Source organism: Coffea eugenioides, unplaced genomic scaffold (assembly GCF_003713205.1).
Source record: "Coffea eugenioides isolate CCC68of unplaced genomic scaffold, Ceug_1.0 ScVebR1_153;HRSCAF=624, whole genome shotgun sequence".
Taxonomy (NCBI): Eukaryota; Viridiplantae; Streptophyta; class Magnoliopsida; order Gentianales; family Rubiaceae; genus Coffea; species Coffea eugenioides.
In genome coordinates this window covers 199092-216840 of record NW_020861952.1, presented here as the reverse complement: position 1 = coordinate 216840, position 17749 = coordinate 199092, and the positions used below count along the sequence as shown (strand labels likewise).

General features: G+C 36.5%; 2 protein-coding genes across 2 annotated transcripts; both read left to right on the top strand.

Annotated features, from left to right (window-relative positions):
- The first annotated feature begins 618 nt into the window (after nt 1–618).
- On the top strand, nt 619–6922 carry LOC113755502. Its single transcript, XM_027299503.1, has 6 exons — nt 619–737; nt 3539–4050; nt 4232–5627; nt 5733–5798; nt 6108–6207; nt 6296–6922. Exons 1-6 carry the CDS (start codon nt 619–621, stop codon nt 6920–6922), a joined length of 2820 nt encoding a protein of 939 aa, XP_027155304.1.
- A 303-nt stretch (nt 6923–7225) lies between these two features.
- LOC113755501 lies at nt 7226–9493 on the top strand. The gene is made up of 7 exons (XM_027299502.1): nt 7226–7328; nt 7592–7689; nt 7778–7981; nt 8231–8332; nt 8470–8859; nt 9134–9370; nt 9473–9493. Exons 1-7 carry the CDS (start codon nt 7226–7228, stop codon nt 9491–9493), a joined length of 1155 nt encoding a protein of 384 aa, XP_027155303.1.
- The last annotated feature ends 8256 nt before the right edge of the window (nt 9494–17749 follow it).

The following is a 17749-nucleotide window of genomic DNA, read 5'->3' as shown; positions in this document are numbered from 1 at the left end:
AAAGAGAATGTGAAATAAACTCACGAAAATTGTCTAAAAATTCTGACCATCAAAACGTTTGAGGTTAGGCTTATTTATAGCCTTACATGGACTCCGAAACCTACTCTATCTTGGACTAAATTGACCCTTAAGTGCCAAACAGATTCGGTCTTCAACCAAATAAATAAGCAACTAGATTTTCGGCCTTTATGAAGACAAGTTTGGCCGAATCATTATTCAATATAAATGACTCAATTGGCAAGGTAAATGACAAACAAACCCTTGCTTAACATACGACTAAGACAACAAGCAAAACTATCCAAATGACTAACTAGCTAATCAACTAATCTTCTTCACCCAACTCTTCAACTTGGTACAAAGTGTAAAGGGTTGAATTTTCATTGTCCAAGCCTTCCATGATCCTCAAGTCGTCCCCAACTCGAGCTTGAATCGTGCACACAAAAGCTTGAAGTGACTCTCTTAGTTTTCTTGCACGAGCTCTTGTGATTAGACCGCTTGAAACTTGTACAACTTGATCACTCGTAGCTTGATCACCCTTGATCCTTTGTGCTCCGTCATCAACTAAATATTTATCTTAAATGTAGAAACCTTTCTACTCGAAGTATCTGTTTTGACAGAATGGTCGCTGATGACCTCGTAGCATGGATAACAATGATTAAGGGCTATGGAACTGATGGATTGGGTCCTCAAGCTTCAAAATGGTTAAGAGAATTCGGTGGAAGTAGAAGTAAAGCCAAGTAATGTGACTTTCTTAAGCTTATTATCTGCTCACTACAAGAAAAATGTCCTATTATGACATACCTATAAGGACACTTTTTTGTAAGTGTCATTTTACATGTTTTATGAAGACATAAAAAAGTGAGTGCCATAATAAAATAACATGAACCAAATACCATTGCACTTTGTTTTATATTTTTCTAAATTGAAAAATTTGATATGTCAAATTAGAATAGCTATTAGGGCATTACTTGTGAATGTCAGCAGAAGTAATAGGAAATTGAGATAGAAACGACGTAGTTACGTCACTGGTATAAATGAAATGGAGAGAAAGCGCGGGGAAAAGAAAAAAAAAACGCGGCAAGGAAAATTTTGCCGCTTCACTAAAGTTTGCCCAATACATTTCTCTTTGAAAGGTCTCCGCCTCTTACAATTCACACCAAAAAGTTCCCTCAGCTTCTTCTCCAAATCTAAACCCTTGGACCCTATTCACAAAATCCATCATCGTCAAAATCAACCTTCCATTTCTGCCTCTTTTTTTCATTCTTTAATCCCTACCCTCTCTCTTTCTATCTTGAGTTTTTGGATGCACTCCAATTTGACCAGAAGAAGAGAAGGATGGTTTAGCGGTTAAAAGGTAAGTGTATTATGGGTTTTTGAAAATCATATGCTTTGCCTGCCCACTGAATTATTTTCTCCCCTGTTGCTAGTTTGATTTTTTTTTCTTTTTTTAAAATCTGATTTCTATGTTGAGTATTAATAATGTGATGGAGAAAAACATGGGGCAATATTAAAAGCAGTTGGCTGGTTGATTGATTGCTGGTTTTTTTTTGCTGGCATCTAATGTAATGCCATATGGAATGTGTCCGCCTCCTTGTTTCGGCCTTGGGGCCATCGACAGTACCAATTCAGGACTCAGGAGGCAGTCCCATTCTCCCACCGCGGCCGATTGTTAATATTAAGCAAGACAAACCCATCAAACCCTGCCGTGTGATCTGGTATTTGGCAACTAAGCCCGATCGATCAATTGAGGCTTCCTTTTGCAATCCTGTTGAATTTCTAAGCACCTTTTGCATTTACTTTAGCCTACTGATTCCACAAAGTACTTTGGCAGTCAGGTAATAATACGCTGATACAAAGTATAATAAAGTGTATAAAAATAGTGGTAGAGTTTTTTTTTTAAATTCAAGTACAAAAGTGGAAGGGAAAAGGGGAAAAATGGATGTCTAAGAATTGAATCAGGACATTATGATTATGTAGTTAATGCTTCTCTCAACCGAGTTGGAACTTGGGAATTGGTTTCTATTCCTACGTTAGTGCAACTGGTCTGGCACAAAATATAGGATATAGAATCCCAGGTGCTTTACTTCTACTGACTAGTAACTACTAAGAATGTCAAAGATGGTGTACTGTTCATGTCATTTGGTTTCGGAAAAACATGTAAAATTTGGCAAAGTCAGAACTAGTGAATTGGGAAGAAAGTTAACTGTTAGCAATTGTTTGAGTTGTAGTTGAGTTTTCAAACTTGATTCATATTATGGTAATATGGCAATTAAGTTTACCAGAAAAATAATTGGCACCAATACAGAGGTTTCTAAATTTTAACTTGTAAAGCGAAGTTGGTCCCTCAAACATGACCATAAAATCTTTTTATTTCTTGAGTTTAAATAAAATTCCTGCTATCCCAATGCTTTTTATGAAAATGTTATTCAATGAGAATAATTTGCATTTGTGGTTTTCTGTTCACATGGGGAAAATGTGCATGCCTTGGATCATTTTCATGCATATGTTGGTACATTTATATATGTACATAGAGAAAGTAAGCTGATGCCTTGTTCTGTTTGCTTCATAATAACGTGCATGCCTTGTTCTGTTTGCATAGTAAGCTGATGCATTTATATATGTTGGTGCATTTATATTTTCATGCCCTGTTCTGTTTGTTTCAGAATAATTAGAAAAAGTCATTCAGCACTTTTGGTTCTTTCTCATTTTTTTTAAAATATTCTTCAAGAAATTTGCAAGCTGATGTTATTTTTCTTCTTGAATAATTAGAGAAGTACGTATAGCACCTATTCAAAATATTAAAATTTTACTAAAGTTCATTAATGTTTCACCACAGGTTTGAATTGAAGATAGCTATTTGTGAAAAGAAATCATTTTGAAGACGTTGCACATTGATTTCGCTAGAGGTACAAGCCAACTTATATTCTTGTGTTCTTTTTTATTAGGAATTAGATTAAGTTACATATATGATATTAAATTTGTTCATTTGTTTGAACCTGTAATGTACGTTCATTTTCATCTTTTGGTCATTTGGATTCTTAATTTTTTTTTAAACTGGAGTGTCATTGCAGTAGATATATTATATGACCTGCAAATTTTATTCTTAACATTGATTTGTGTAAAAAACTATTTACTTGGTGACACGTGATAAATGGCTAGTAGCGGAAAACCTTTGGGGTTCTCATGTCTTGTGCTTTTATCTCAAACAGTGACCTTCTCGTTGACTTCCAAATAGCTTCTTGGTATCCTAATAATTTTTTTGTTGTATGAGTGATGCACTTTGTTAATATTATTCTTAATTGCTTTCTTTTGCTTATATATGTATATGTATATGTATATGTATGTATGTGTATATTTTAAGGTTAAATTTGTCATGGTTACAGAATATGGATAAAACTTGGATGCAAAAGAATAGACGAAGCAAAGAATATTGGGATGGTTTGCAAAAATTCTTAGATTATGCATTCCAGAATTCAAGTATAAATGGGATGATATTATGTCCATGTAAAGAATGTAAGTGTGGTGTATGTATTACCAGGGAGAATGCAGAACTTCATTTGAAAGTTTATGGTTTTGTTAAAGGATACACCCATTGGGCAGCTCATGGAGAATTTGTTTACTCTAGTGCACCAAAACCTACTTCCTATGATATCTCACATGGGGTACGGGATGAACTTGATGACATGCATGGTTTGGTTCATGATGCAATGGGAATTCCTGAACAAGATTATACAAGGATAGATGGAACTGAATACAAAAGCCAATTGCCCAATGTAGAAGCTGAAAAGTTTTACAATCTAATTGATAATTCTAACAAAGAGCTTTACTCTGGATGTAAAAGATTCTCAAAACTTTCCTTTATGATTCGGCTGCTTCACCTCAAATGCCTTGGTAAACTCAGCAACAAAATTTTTGATATGTTACTTGATTTGTTGAAAGAAGCCTTTCCAGATGCGATGGATGGTTTGCCTAAGTCTTATTATGAAGTTGAAAAGTTAATGAAGGAATTAGGACTTGGGTATGATAAATATGATGCATGTCCGAATGACTGTACTTTGTATTGGGGGGGTAGATGCAAGAAGAAAGCATTGTGAAACATGTAAAGAATCTAGATGGGTTAAATCTGAAAATGATCCGACTGGTGAGGGAAGAAAAATACCGCATAAGGTTTTATGGCATTTTCCCCTAAAACATAGGTTACAACGCCTATTTATGTCCTCCAAAATTGCAGGCCATATGAGATGGCATGCAGAAGGTCGTACTAAGGATGGTAACATGAGGCACCCTGCTGATTCTCCATGTTGGCAAACATTTGACTTTCATCATCCAGAATTTTCTCAAGATTCTCGTAATGTGAGGTTGGGCCTAGTATCAGATGGATTTAACCCATTCAAAAATATGAGTTCAACTCATAGCACTTGGCCGGTAATATTGATGCCATATAATTTGCCGCCATGGATGTGTATGAAACAACCGAACTTTATGTTGTCATTGTTGATACCCGGTCCATTTGCACCAGGAAATAATATTGATATATATTTAAAACCTCTCATAGCAGAATTAAAGGAATTGTGGGATGTTGGAGTGAATACATATGATGCATCAAGAAAAGAAAACTTTCAACTTCGTGCAGCACTTTTATGGACCATCAGTGACTTTCCAGGTTATGCAATCCTCTCCGGATGGAGCACTAAAGGAAAACTTGCATGTCCTGTATGCCATAAATACACATCTTCACAGCATCTGCAAAATTGGGGAAAATATTGCTATATGGGGCATCGAAGGTACTTGGAAATGAACCATCCATTTCGCAAAGATGCTAAATCTTTCAATGGAGCTGTAGAGTATGGAAAACCACCAGGAAGGTTAATGGGGTCTACAATTTTAGATGAGTTAGCTGGTTATAGTATTAAACTTGGGAAGACAGTTAGTGACAATCCAGAATTGCCATTTAATTGGAAAAAATTAAGTATTTTCTTTGATTTGCCCTATTGGAAAGACAATATGATACGTCATAATCTTGACGTTATGCACATTGAGAAGAACATCTGTGAGATCATTGTGGCTACATTGTTGAATCTGGAAAAAACCAAAGATAATAAAAAGTCACGTCTTGACCTTCGTGATATGGGTATAAGATCAGAATTGCATCCCATTGAGAAGGGAAATGGTAGGAGTGTTCTGCCTCCAGCTTGCTTTACAATGAAAAAGAAGGAAAAGGAGATATTTTACAAAGTTTTGAAAGGGATAAAAGTTCCAGATGGCTACGCAACAAATATTTCTAGATGTGTTAAAGTAAAGCCACAAAAAATTTCTGGATTAAAAAGTCATGATTACCATATTTTGATGCAACAACTTCTCCCAATAGCTCTGCGCAGGACTTTATCAAAAGCAGTTCGCTCTCCTTTAGTCAAATTGAGCAGGTATTTTCGCAAGTTGTGCTCCAAAGTTTTGGATCCAGCAGATTTAGTTCATTTGGAAAAAGAGATTGGTATCATACTTTGTCAATTAGAAAGGATTTTTCCACCATCCTTTTTTAATGTGATGGTACATCTAGCTGTTCATTTGGTTAGCGAAGCAAAAATAGGAGGGCCTGTCCATTATCGGTGGATGTATCCTATAGAAAGGTACTCATGAAATATTTAAGTGAAGTATTTTGAAAATTTTAGACATTTTTTATCATTAACTTCATCTCAATATTCTAAACTTGAATTAAAACTTGCCTTGTCAAGGTATTTAGGAACTTTGAAATCCTATGTCCGAAATAGAAGTCGACCAGAAGGCTGTATTGCTGAAGGGTATTTAGCTGAGGAATGTTTGAATTTTTGTTCCTTATACCTAGCTGATTATGTTGAAACGAAGTTTAATCGGACAAGTAGAAATGATGATGTGGGCAACACCTCAAGTGAAGGCTTCGATGTATTTTCCAGTTCATGTCGTCCATTAGGAAAAGGAACTCCAACAAATTTCAGCAATGAAATTTTGAGAAAAGCATATCAATATGTGCTATTTAATTGCGACCACATCAAGCCATATGTTGAGTAAGTAAATTCCTTTCAATTAAAAAAATTATATATGTTAAATACTTAGTGAGTTTCTATATGCAGCAAACACCATAAAATGGTGGAGGAGCAAAATCCATGTGCTGGAAAACATGTCATTGAGCGTATTCATTGTGAGAATTTTGCAGATTGGTTTTCGAACCATGTAAGCTCAACAATCTTACAGGTTCTATTATCTTTTTTTTTATGCATAAAAGAAGAAATTTGTCATTGTTACATTTTGTATATAATAGGTTAAGCAGATTCAAGTGGCTGATGGTGTTGACATCTCCAAAGATTTGAAACTTCTGGCTAGGGGTCCAAATAATGTGGGGAGAACATATCAAAAGATTCTTGTCACTGGCTTTCGCTTCCATACAAGACAATTAGAATCTCAGAGGAAAACTCAGAATAGTGGGGTTCTTGTCAATGCAACAACATCAAGCTTTTCGAGTACTAAAGATAATAATCCAATTTTAAGTGACTTGGCTTACTATGGTATTTTGACGAATATCCTTGAGTTAAATTACACTGAAGGCCGAACTGTCACCTTATTTGAATGTGATTGGATATCAAAAGGCAAAAGATTAAAGCAAGATGAGGATGGATTCACATTGGCCAACTTCAAGAATGTAAAGCCTCACCCTGAGCCATATGTGATAGCAACCCAAGTTTCACAAGTTTTTTATGTTGAAGACCCTTTAGCTGAAGGCTGGAGTGTTGTTGTTGCTACATCTCCTAGGAATGAGTTTATGATGGACCCCGTATGTGATATTGAGATGTATTTGCAGAGCACAATTACCTCAACAACTCAAATGGACAATGAGAATGAAGACATTCGATGGGTTCGAGAAGATGATGGAGATGAAATACTCCACTAGCCTGAATTGTTGAAATGTTTGGTTTTTGCTATTAAAACTGTAAAAGTTGTAACTATAAACGTGGTTGCAATTTCACATGCATTTTCTTGTAGATGCAAATTCAGATTAACCTTGTTGTGCCTTTGCATTTGTCTATTTTAAAATTTCTGTTTTAACTTACTTACTTGCACTTTAAAATTGATTTGTTAGTAGATGAAAATTTTCAGTCTAGTTGTAGCCTTTCTATTATCATATTCGTTTGAGATTTTGCTATCCTTTTTGTATTTGTATTCTTTTATTTGTTAAATATTTTTATTTGTAGGAATGGCAAGGACTAAAAGACAGAAGATTACCGGAAATACACTTGTTGATCAACACGAGGATATAGCTGAAAATCAGATTCACATTGAGGAGCCTAACTCTACAGGTACATCTCTAATAAGTCATGCCCAGTTCTGATTTTCATTCTTGAGATTCAGTTTCAAAACTTTTAGTTCTACTAGTTTTTTTTGGTAATGAAATTCACCGGCGTCATATTTCATGGTTATAGATGAAGAAAATGCAGATGAAAATTCACAAAGAAAAACTAGAGGGCCAACATATATGACAGAAATATGGGGTAAACCTAGTAGTTGTCATCGGTACAAAGTTAGATTTGATAAGGATGGTCCAAATTTACTGAGTTCTTAGGAACAATAGCAAGAAATGGAAAGTATGCTCCTCTAGACGTGACAGATTGGCGTGAAATGACAAATGATAAGAAGCAAGACATGCTTGTATTGGTGAAGGTAATGCACATTTTGCTTGATGCAAATATACAGCTGTACCCTTTATATGACAAAAATATGGGTCTAACTATTTGAGGTGTTATTGTAGGAAAAATTTCGTCTTTCTCCAGGTGCAGATTTTTGGACTTTGAAATCAATCGGCAAAAAATGGAGAAATTGGAAATCAGCTTTAAAGGCAAAATATTACAATCCAAATGAATCCATTGAGAGTCAAATTAACAATAGGGATCAGCGGATCTTGAAAGATCAGTGGAGAAATCTTCTGGCTTACTGGAGCTTAAAGGAAACAAAGGTATAACTGTTTTAACTATTAAATATCAAGCATTATGTTGAGATTATAAGTTTTCACTATTTTTCTATAATTTCAGAATACCAGCGAGAAGAATAAGATGAGTCGGGCTAAGAAAACAATGAATCATAAGACAGGGAAGAAATCGTATGCTCAATTCAAAAGAAATTGGTAAATCTTTTAAACCTTTTAGTTTCATTTAGTTTTTTCTTGTATCACCTAGTGGTCTTATGAAGACTTCATTTTCTATAGATGAAAAAATTAGGTCATCTCCCATCACGAGTTGATATGTTCGAACACTGTTATACTGACTCAAACGGAAACCCAGGAAATGATGACGTTGCAGCTACATTAGTAAGTTATTAATTGGTTGATGAAATTAGTACTCTAAACGACTTAAATTGTCTACTAACTTAGGACTGATTTTATCTTCATTAATGTAAGATAATCGACTTTAGTAATATTGAATTTTTTCTGGATTTTAAATACAGCAAGCTTTGAAGGAAAAAGTTAGCCAACTTCCCCCTGGTTCTAATGATGATGTTGGTCGTAATGATGCATTTGCCCAAGTATTTGGGGAAGATAACAATGGGCGTGTGTGCATGTATGGTCTAGGTGTGACACCATCAGACAAATGGGGTAATGTACCTAGTCGCAGCACTTGTCAGCGTATCGTTATGGAGCAAAAGGCAGCAATTTCTAAGATGGAAGATAAATTTGCTGAGCAAGATCAGCAGCTGAAAGACCAAGCCAAAGAACTTGCAGAGCTCAAAGCAATGGTGTGTCAGCAGCAAAATAGTGGCTCAAAAACTGGTGGCTCGATAAATTCAACGTCCTCTAATCATGTTTCAAAATCTCCTATGGGTGCTCGTTCTCTTCAGGTATATTCATGATTATTTTTCAAGAATTTATTGTGATTATACCATATGAGGATACTCACTTTTGTTGTTTGAAACTTGTTGATTCATTAAACTGCTATTTTGTTTGGTTATATTGAATAGTAAAACATGGTAATTTCTACTTAGTAAAGTCATGGTTATTAAGTTTTATTGCTGAAAATTGGAGAAATGCTCAAAATGCAGGGGAAACTCTACCAAATTTTTTTAAAAAATAAATCTACCTAATTCAATTCTATGACTTCAAATTATCTTGTAGGAAGGTGATTGGGTGGATATTTTCAGCTTGTTTGATCCAACAAAATGTCTAGCTATTGGTCGCCTCCAAGGAATTGATCCTTCTAAAGTTGTTGGTGGACAACCATTAGGACCATGTTGGTGTGAAATACTAGTACAAATCGTGATGGAACGCAATGAACAATTGATTAGGCCTTATGGGCTATTGCAAACAATTGAAGATGCACTTGGTGCACCGATTGCTTGGCCACTGAAATTGGTATAATTTGACACAAGATTGTTCAAGTTTTTTTCTTTACAAATATTTGTAAGTTGGATGGATAATGAAGTGGTGTTCTTACTTAATCTACTAATTTTATAGGTGAAGATTCATGAGGATTGACAGTAGCCTTTTGTTTGGAGAAGCAAGAGTTGGACAGCAGCCTTTTGTTAGAGAAGCAAGAGTTGGACAGCAGCCTTTTGTTTAGAGAACCAATACTAGTTTTTGAGTTAACTTCAAATTTGTGGAATATTTTGTGTTCTTGAGAATGTTGCTGGATTCTATTGCAAGAGTTGGATGACAGCCTTTTGTTTAAAGAAGTATTAATGCTAGTTTTTGAATTAACTTCAGATTTGTGGAACTTTTTGCTTTATTTAGGATGTCACCAGTTTTTTACTTTCAAGCAGATTTATATTCTTTGGCATAGTGGCTGTCTTACAATTGCATATTATGTGTTTGGCGTATTGTATTAGGAGATTAGAGTATAAAATTTAGATGAAAATTGCACAAAAAAAAGACATCTATTGAGGCACTTGCCAATGCCTACATTGAAACTAATGCACCTAGTAAAACCACATATCGTGACACTTTTTGAGTGTTTGGAGATTCCTTTTTACAATGGTAGAAAATGCCTTGAAAGACAGGTAAACACTACACTATAAACTGCCTCCATTAATGTATATAATGCACTTCATTGTGCCTAGACAATTACTTTTTGGCAACACGTAAAAGTGTCCTAAAAAGAGCAAAAATGATACCAAGTAAAGTGCCTTTATAGGGCATCTTTAGAGGCATTGGTGTGTGCCTATTTGCAATTTCTATCATGGCAATTGTGAATGCATCAAATTCATTAAACATGACGTTAAGAAACGCCTCCAACCTTTTCCAAACGGGTAGTTTAGTAGACATTTGATGTGTGCGCCTCAATAGTCTAAGTGCCTCTAAAAGTTTCCTATTGCATCATTTTGTTGCGCCTCCAAATATAATTTTTCTTGTAGTGGCTTCTAGCCATTTCAGCCTATTAAGTGAAGTTTACAATATCTTCTATTGGATAAGTTCAAATTTTCCCCTTAACCTAATTTGGATCTTTCACATGGAGGATTATTGATATGTTAGGTCAATCTAGAACATTAACAGAATGCATAGCAATATCTTTTGTTGGATGCGTTTGAATTTCCTCTTGAACCTAATCTAGAATGATAAAAGAAAGCATGCATTTTGAAGTTGGTTCCTTTAATAGATAGTTATTTGGTGCACATCTAGGAGCCTCCAATGTTAACATGGACAAAAGAGTTCGGATAATATGTAGCAAATAGACTTGTGGAATCAAAACATGATGAAACTAGATGCCAGACCCTTATCGGTGATACAAAAGCAAATGCCGAGAGGTTGTTTGGTCTGAAGTTGATATCCGAACCACTGGAGAATTCAACGATTTGATTGAAGCCATCTGGTTGGAGCTACACACAAGCAAAAGGATTGCTTCGCAGTTTTGTTTCAGGAGACTGATCAGGATATATGTGGATGACGTCCACAAAATATTGGAGATTTAGAATGGAAAGGTGCAAGATATAGGTTATATAATGTGCAATAGAGTTGATTCTTCTCGTAACTGATAGTATAAATATGAATTTCCCTTATTTTCCATTCAATTGCATTGCATTGCTTGCAATGCTTGTTGGATTTGAATATGTCAAAATGTCTACTCCCACTCTAGGCTAGACAATTTTTCATTCACTAATCGCATTTAGGGTTGATTGCGATTTGAGCTGCTTGCTAGCTGTCAACCAATCAACTCGAACTTGCTTTGACCGAGTTCGAGTAGCTCGAGTGGGGATGCAAGTCGAGTTTCGAGTCCGAATATATGGTACTCGAACTCAACAAGCTACTCGTCGAGTATTTTTTAATTTAAATAATATGTATTTTTAATTATAAAATTACCATTAAGGGTTATGTTTCAGTTAATTTACAAGTTGGTTTGCATGCTTAATTAAATTTTATAATGGAAAAAAAAGTAACAGCATAATTGTTCGAGCCACATCAAGTTGGGTTTGAGTTTTTTAACATTTTCTTCGAGTCAAGTTCAATCCTCCATTTCCCTGCTCGATTGAGTTCGAACTCTGGCAAGAGCTGGGCAGGCAGTCCGCTAACCCCTTTGGTTCGCCTTAGGGGAAAGTGGGGCTGTTACACTCACTCAAGTCGAATCAAGGGATGTATTTTATTTCGCTAGAAAACTGCAAGTGTCTAGTTTCAAATGCCGCAAACGGTACTCAATTTTGATGTCGGAGCAAGGAGTGATGATTGTTCAAAGTTCGCTACCAGAGTACCTCTGTACACGTTTTTCAGGTTTGAACATGTTTCGAAAATGCAACTTTTACCCAACCAAATCAAGTGATTTTTGGTGAAAACTTTCCACACAACTTATACAATATATCTACACCAAATCAAGGAAATTTGATCACAAAAAAATCGCGCCAAGTGCTCCGCAAAAATAGGGCAGAATTCGCCTCTTTCTCATGCAAGTTTTCCTTTGATTTTCTTTCCACTTTTTCAACTTATATCCACTAGTTTAACACTTAATCAACATAAATAACACCCAAAATCATCATATCAGTCCAGCCTGTCCATTGTGGGATTTCATAGAGCCCACTCAAGTGATTTTCAACTAACCAAAGTTACCCACATGAAGTTACAAGATTCCAAGTCCATCCTGGAGGTACAGCAGTTGCTTGGGTTTATGGAGCATATCCCTAGAGTGGGCCACTATTTTCGGCAGGAAAATCAAGTTGTTGATGTTTTATCGAAGGTTGGGTGTACTCTGGGGGGAGAGGTCATTTACACGTCTGTGTCAAAGTTACCGCCGGCGACTAGAGGTGCCTTGCGCCTAGATAGATTTGGGTTCCCTTCTATTATATCGTTTGTTCAGGATCACGTAGGTGTAAAGGGACCGGTTTGTTTGATGTTTCTTTTAGTTTATTAATAAATTAATAGAGGGTGGCATCCCTCCCTGCGATCGGGGTTAGCCAAAGTAAAAAAAAAAAAAGCTTCCAAGTCCAATCTAACTCACAAAAATCAAGTTTCAAAGGTTGGATGATTTACTACCCCTTGGGTGTTGAAATTCAGAAAATTCGGTCACCTAGAAGCTCCAAGAAACCGTGGAAATGATGCTCTCTTCCTAGTCCAAGTCAATCTCCAAGTGAAAATGGAGAGAGCTCTTTTCTTCTTCTTTGGAGCTAAGTTTCGGCCAGCAAGAATGGTGAGGAGAGAGAGGAAGATCTGATAACTAAAGCTTCCCTTGGAAGCTTGGAAACATGGGGCCAAAGTTTGGGAAAAATCAACTCTCAATAGTGCGTGTAAGCGAGCGTTTCGTGCCCGTTTCCTCTCGGGTTTGTTTCACTTGTGCACTAAACCTCTAATGCACTTCCTTTAACACTATTATTATCCACTCTTAGCAGTCTAACAATAATTTCTAAAATCCCTCAATTAATCGTGCTCGCGAATACGCGAACTTCCGACTTGTGCGCGATAAAGTGAAATTTCTAAGAAATTCTTGTAACGATGATATAACTAACTAATACTAGGGTAAATAATCATGAAAATAACTATTTTGGAAATAAAAACATGAGTCCTCACATGAGTCTAGTATTAATTTCTCAAATCTCCAATTAATTTGTACCAGCACGTCTTTCGGAACACTTTCGACGCGCGCATGGTATAAGCTTAATTTTAACTTACTCACATCTAATCTCTCAATTAACTTTTCTTAATCTACTATTGATCATTCTTAATTCTCCAAGACTAATGTTCTCTCGGATCGAACATAGTCTCAAAAAACGTGTACTCCTTATTTCTCGCTATACGAGCCCTAGAAAAATTAATTTTACTAACGAGACGTGTTAAAAATATAATTGAGACATTATTCCATGTAAATAAGTTTAAAATAATTGAAATAAATTATTCAGAGAAAACGGGTGAGTAAATAATTAATTAAGCCAGAAAAATAAAATAAAATATGAAAATTTCGGGTCCTCACATTCGGTATAGTCTAAGGCGGCGAATATGTTGACCATTCTCTCCAATCAATTCTCCGCTACCTCGGGGTCGGGCTCCCCAGTGAATTTAGACGGGTTAAATTTCAGGAACCTCTCCAAAGCTCTATCTTCCCCTCTATCCTGGCCCCCGGGCTGATTAAGTGGCCCTAGACCCTGTTTCTCGGCTAACTGCTCAAGGATATCAGTCATCCTATTAATGGCAGTAGCCAGTTGATTACCCTCTAAATTTCTTTGTCCCTGAGTCGGCCCAGTTGTCGATCCCTGATCATCTCCGTGAGGTTGGGCTTGCCTAGACTCTCGCCCACGACCTCGTCCACTTCTTCGTCCGTCCATAATTCTAGTGGTGTCTAGTGCAATAAATAAAAGTGATCACGCGAGAAATTTATTAAAACAAGAGCCAATCTTGAAAACATCAGAAATAACAATAATTAGCATGTATTTACACTTTAAAGTTCATACAATTAGCAAGTCATGGGGGAAATTACAAAAATATAGCACACAAGTGCCACAAAGGTACTTTTTGTCATGCACGACTAAAGTAAAGTCAAGTGCCTCAAAAGTAGGCCACGCAGTCAAGCAAAATACAATGGCTTTGGCACTAGCATCACCCCAGCTATTTCTAATTACAAAAGTCAAAAGGTCGGTCACTTTAAACCTAGTCCTCAGGGGCTATCAGGTGGAACCTCCTCCTCAGGGTTCTCCTCTGGATCCTCCTCAGAGCCCACCTGAACTAGACTCTGTACAACCTCTATCACCTCGTCAATCAACATAGTAGCATCGGCCATGATCCCGGAAGCCCGATCACGGACCTCCTCACCTATCCTAGTAAGTCGAGCCCTAGCTCTCTGAAGCTCATCACGGGTGACTTCAGCCGTAGCTACCTCGCCTGCCAAAGTCTCCTCCAGCTCAGCAATCCTAGCACTCTGAGCATTCACCATAATGCTCAGCTCCTCTACCTCCTGGAGCAGATCTCGATTGGTATCTACCAACTGACGTCGCTCATCGTCAAGAGCAAATACAAGGTGGTTTGGGTAAGCGTATGTCCTCCTACAGACACATCAAGGATACCTAGTAGAAGGTGAATAATGCACACGAGCTCCTCCACCCCGTGCGCTATAGTAAATGGATCTAAGGGGCTCCACATGGCCATTAGCATGGTCATTACCATTAGCAGCAGGTCCTCCATTCCCATTCTCCATCCCTGCAAAACAACCACAATTTTCAGATTAGAAACTTAAAGTCGGTATCTCGCTCAAATATCACTTAGGGTATCACTAAATCATCTTATCTCAATTCTTAAGGGTAAAGTCCCTAATACATCTCCCAATTAGGTCTCTAACCTAGCGCTCTGATACCAACTGTGATGCCCCCACTTCTCCTAAGGGCGAACCCAGGGGTATCCGAGGGACGCCTGCCCAGCTCTCGCCAGGACTCAAGACAGTTCAATTCAAAGTTAAAAATACAAACCAAATAATACAAGTCTAAAATGAAAAAAGATCGTTTCCTTAACTAAATATCCAAATCTTACATCATGTTCTCAAAAGATGCAACAAGTCCCAAAATACAACCACTAAAAAGTCGACTAAACATTTACAACTAAAATTCCAATCAAAAGTATAACCTAATCGGCTTTTCCAAAATCTTCCAATCCACCTGTTAAGGAAAACAACTCTACGGGGTGAGCGATTGCTCGTGAGGCCAAGAAAGACACATGCAAGCACTGTGAGGACCCGTAAAATTTCTTTATTTTATATTATTTTATTTTATTTCTTCGCGTGTATTTTCTTTACTTTACTTTATTATAGGTATTTCCCAGAGATTTTTATAAGGGAGTATAGTTTTTAAATCATTTTCCTAGTATAAGATAGTTCATGTTAAGTGTGAAGTGTATTATGGACGTGTTAAGTGCGATAAATTTTTGATGACTAGGTGAAGTTTACATAAAGGGATATTATGTTATAAGGTGCTAGAGGATAATTAGAGGGTAGTTATATGGTGTACCATTGGGAGAAAAGAAGATAAGATTAAACATTCAAGGCGCCAAGTGTCACAACCTGATTGGTAGTTGGAGTTTGACCAAAGGTTTCTTAACTTTACTAAATAAAAAAAAATTTGACCAAATTCATCTCATTTTCTTCATGCTTTGGCCGAACCTCTTAGAGGAATAAACAAGAGAAAACTTTCAACCTCAAGAGAAAACTTTCAACTTCAACTTCATTTTCTTGCTCAATCTTGAGTTTCAACTATTAAAATTTCAAACTACTCCATAGAAGTTGCTCTCTAAGGGATATTGAAGGTATTGGTGGAGTGATTTTGGAGGGAAAGGCACTAAGCTACTATCTTTCTTGTGGTTCTAAGGTATCTTGCCAAGTAATCTCTTTTTACTCCTAATACTAGCTTATTTGTGGTTCAAGGTTGCAAAATATGTAGTTTATGAGAAATATTTCATAGTTTTGAAGTAGTTTTATGGTAAATTTCAGTTTTATGGTGAAAATTCTGGTCACACTGTGATGCTTGAGGTTGTTCACATTTTGATAGCTTTGCTATATGAAATTATTGAGGTATTATGTGCTAGATGGACTTGCCTAAAGAAATTTCCAGCTTGGGTGCAAAAATTCCAGCTTTAGGGTTTCTAATTTTGAGCTACCATTTGGTTGTATTTGAAGGGTATTGTTGACCCTAATAGGTGTGTTTTCAATAGCTTGTGATTTATATGGGAAATTGTGGCTGAAATGAGATGAGATTGGGTGTTGATGTTAGGTTGGAAAAGTAAAGAAAAAAAACGGGAAGGGCTGCTGAAATTTTTCGCAGGAACCCTTGAGCAGTTTGGGAAATTTTCTATATCTTTGTAAAAATATCGGAATTGAGTTCCGTTTGTTGCATTTTAAACCTAATTCATAGAGCTATAAACTTCAAAATTTCAGACCCTGGTTCGGTCTGTACGATTTATGGTGATTTTTCAAATTTACTGAAATTGCATCGCTGTTCTGTCTTTTACTGGATAAAACAACAATTTGAGGCTCGAATTTGACTGACTTGTGATCTAAATCTTATAAATGTGTCTTCTGGGAAAATTGTACTCCTTTGAGTCTATTTTCCGATGGTATAATTTTTTATCAATTTTGAACTTAAGAATCTTGAGATATGATTTTTCAAATGGTGGTGCTCAAAACTGGAAAATCTTGTTTTCCTAAAATTGTCCTTACACTCATTTTCCACCTTAAGTTTGGAGTTAGTAAATCATTGTAGGTATGGTTTTTGGTAGAAGTGAAGGGTTTGGAATCATTTATGTTCTTAGGACCAACCATTACCTTTTTACTGCAAAGCCGTCTTTTTATCTCCTTGTACTAGTAGTTAACTTGGAGAGGCATACGACTTGTAGTCGAGCCTCATTTATGCATTCCGTTTACTAGATTCGTGAATGTGGGAACTATAATTGTTTTACCTTAGTTATTTTAGGGTTTCTCGATGATTAAAGCCATACTTTGGGTGAAAACTTTTGAAGTCTTTTTACTTGAACTGGTGAGTATACCACTCCCTTAAATTGGTGCTTATTTGATTTATTTGTACTTGCAATTTGCAACCTGATTACCTGTGACTTCTTATACTTTGTATGAAACGAGGGTGTAATTTATCACACTCGTCTCTTTCGTCTATCTGTTCTGGTTCCTGTATATGTTTGAATTTGTTATCTGTATCTGTTTTGATGTCGTTTGGAGGTTTGTATCCAACGACCCTTCTGTGACTTTTGACCTCAAAACCTGTGGCTAGTTACTCGAGTCGAGCCGGCAAGGGCCTGGTCGATTAGATAACGAACCACGGTAGGCTGTTTCTGGGAAATCTTTAGGTATTGGAGACTCTGGATTTCCGGTATACTCGAGTATTACCACTTCTATTTCTGAAGGTTTTACGGGCCCGAAAAAGGGTATGTTTGGTGGACGGAATTTGGTGTAAAGTGGTGTTCTACTGGACTGGTTCCTTTAGTTGAAAGTTGACGGAGTGTCAACTACTGTTTGATCAAGTTATGGTAAAGCAAAAAGGAGAATTTGGCTCTTGAGAGCCACCTGTATCCTTTCTATTTGAAGTCTTTGTTTACTTCCTTATCTGGCGTGTATATTTGACTACGTGTACTTCTGATACCTCATTGAGCGTAAGTTCACCCCGTTCCCATTACTTTGTTTTCCTTATAGGAATACTATTATGGAAATCATGATTTTTGGAAAGGAAAGTTGAGCTAGTAGATGTATATGATTTTGTTAAGCTTCTTTGTAACAAAAACCCTAGTCGTATTTTGTATATGTATGAAGAATGAATACTATGGCTTGTA

What these genes read in the sequence shown, in the direction of transcription:
- LOC113755501 (XM_027299502.1), top strand. Translation starts at nt 7,226, where the DNA reads ATGGCAAGGACTAAAAGACAGAAGATTACCGGAAATACACTTGTTGAT. An exon ending in ACATGCTTGTATTGGTGAAG is followed by an intron (nt 7,690 to 7,777) that starts GTAATGCACATT and finishes GTGTTATTGTAG; the next exon opens with GAAAAATTTCGTCTTTCTCC. An exon ending in ATGACGTTGCAGCTACATTA is followed by an intron (nt 8,333 to 8,469) that starts GTAAGTTATTAA and finishes TTTTAAATACAG; the next exon opens with CAAGCTTTGAAGGAAAAAGT.
- LOC113755502 (XM_027299503.1), top strand. Translation starts at nt 619, where the DNA reads ATGGTCGCTGATGACCTCGTAGCATGGATAACAATGATTAAGGGCTAT. An exon ending in TGGATGTATCCTATAGAAAG is followed by an intron (nt 5,628 to 5,732) that starts GTACTCATGAAA and finishes TGCCTTGTCAAG; the next exon opens with GTATTTAGGAACTTTGAAAT. An exon ending in GAAGGCTGTATTGCTGAAGG is followed by an intron (nt 5,799 to 6,107) that starts GTATTTAGCTGA and finishes TTCTATATGCAG; the next exon opens with CAAACACCATAAAATGGTGG.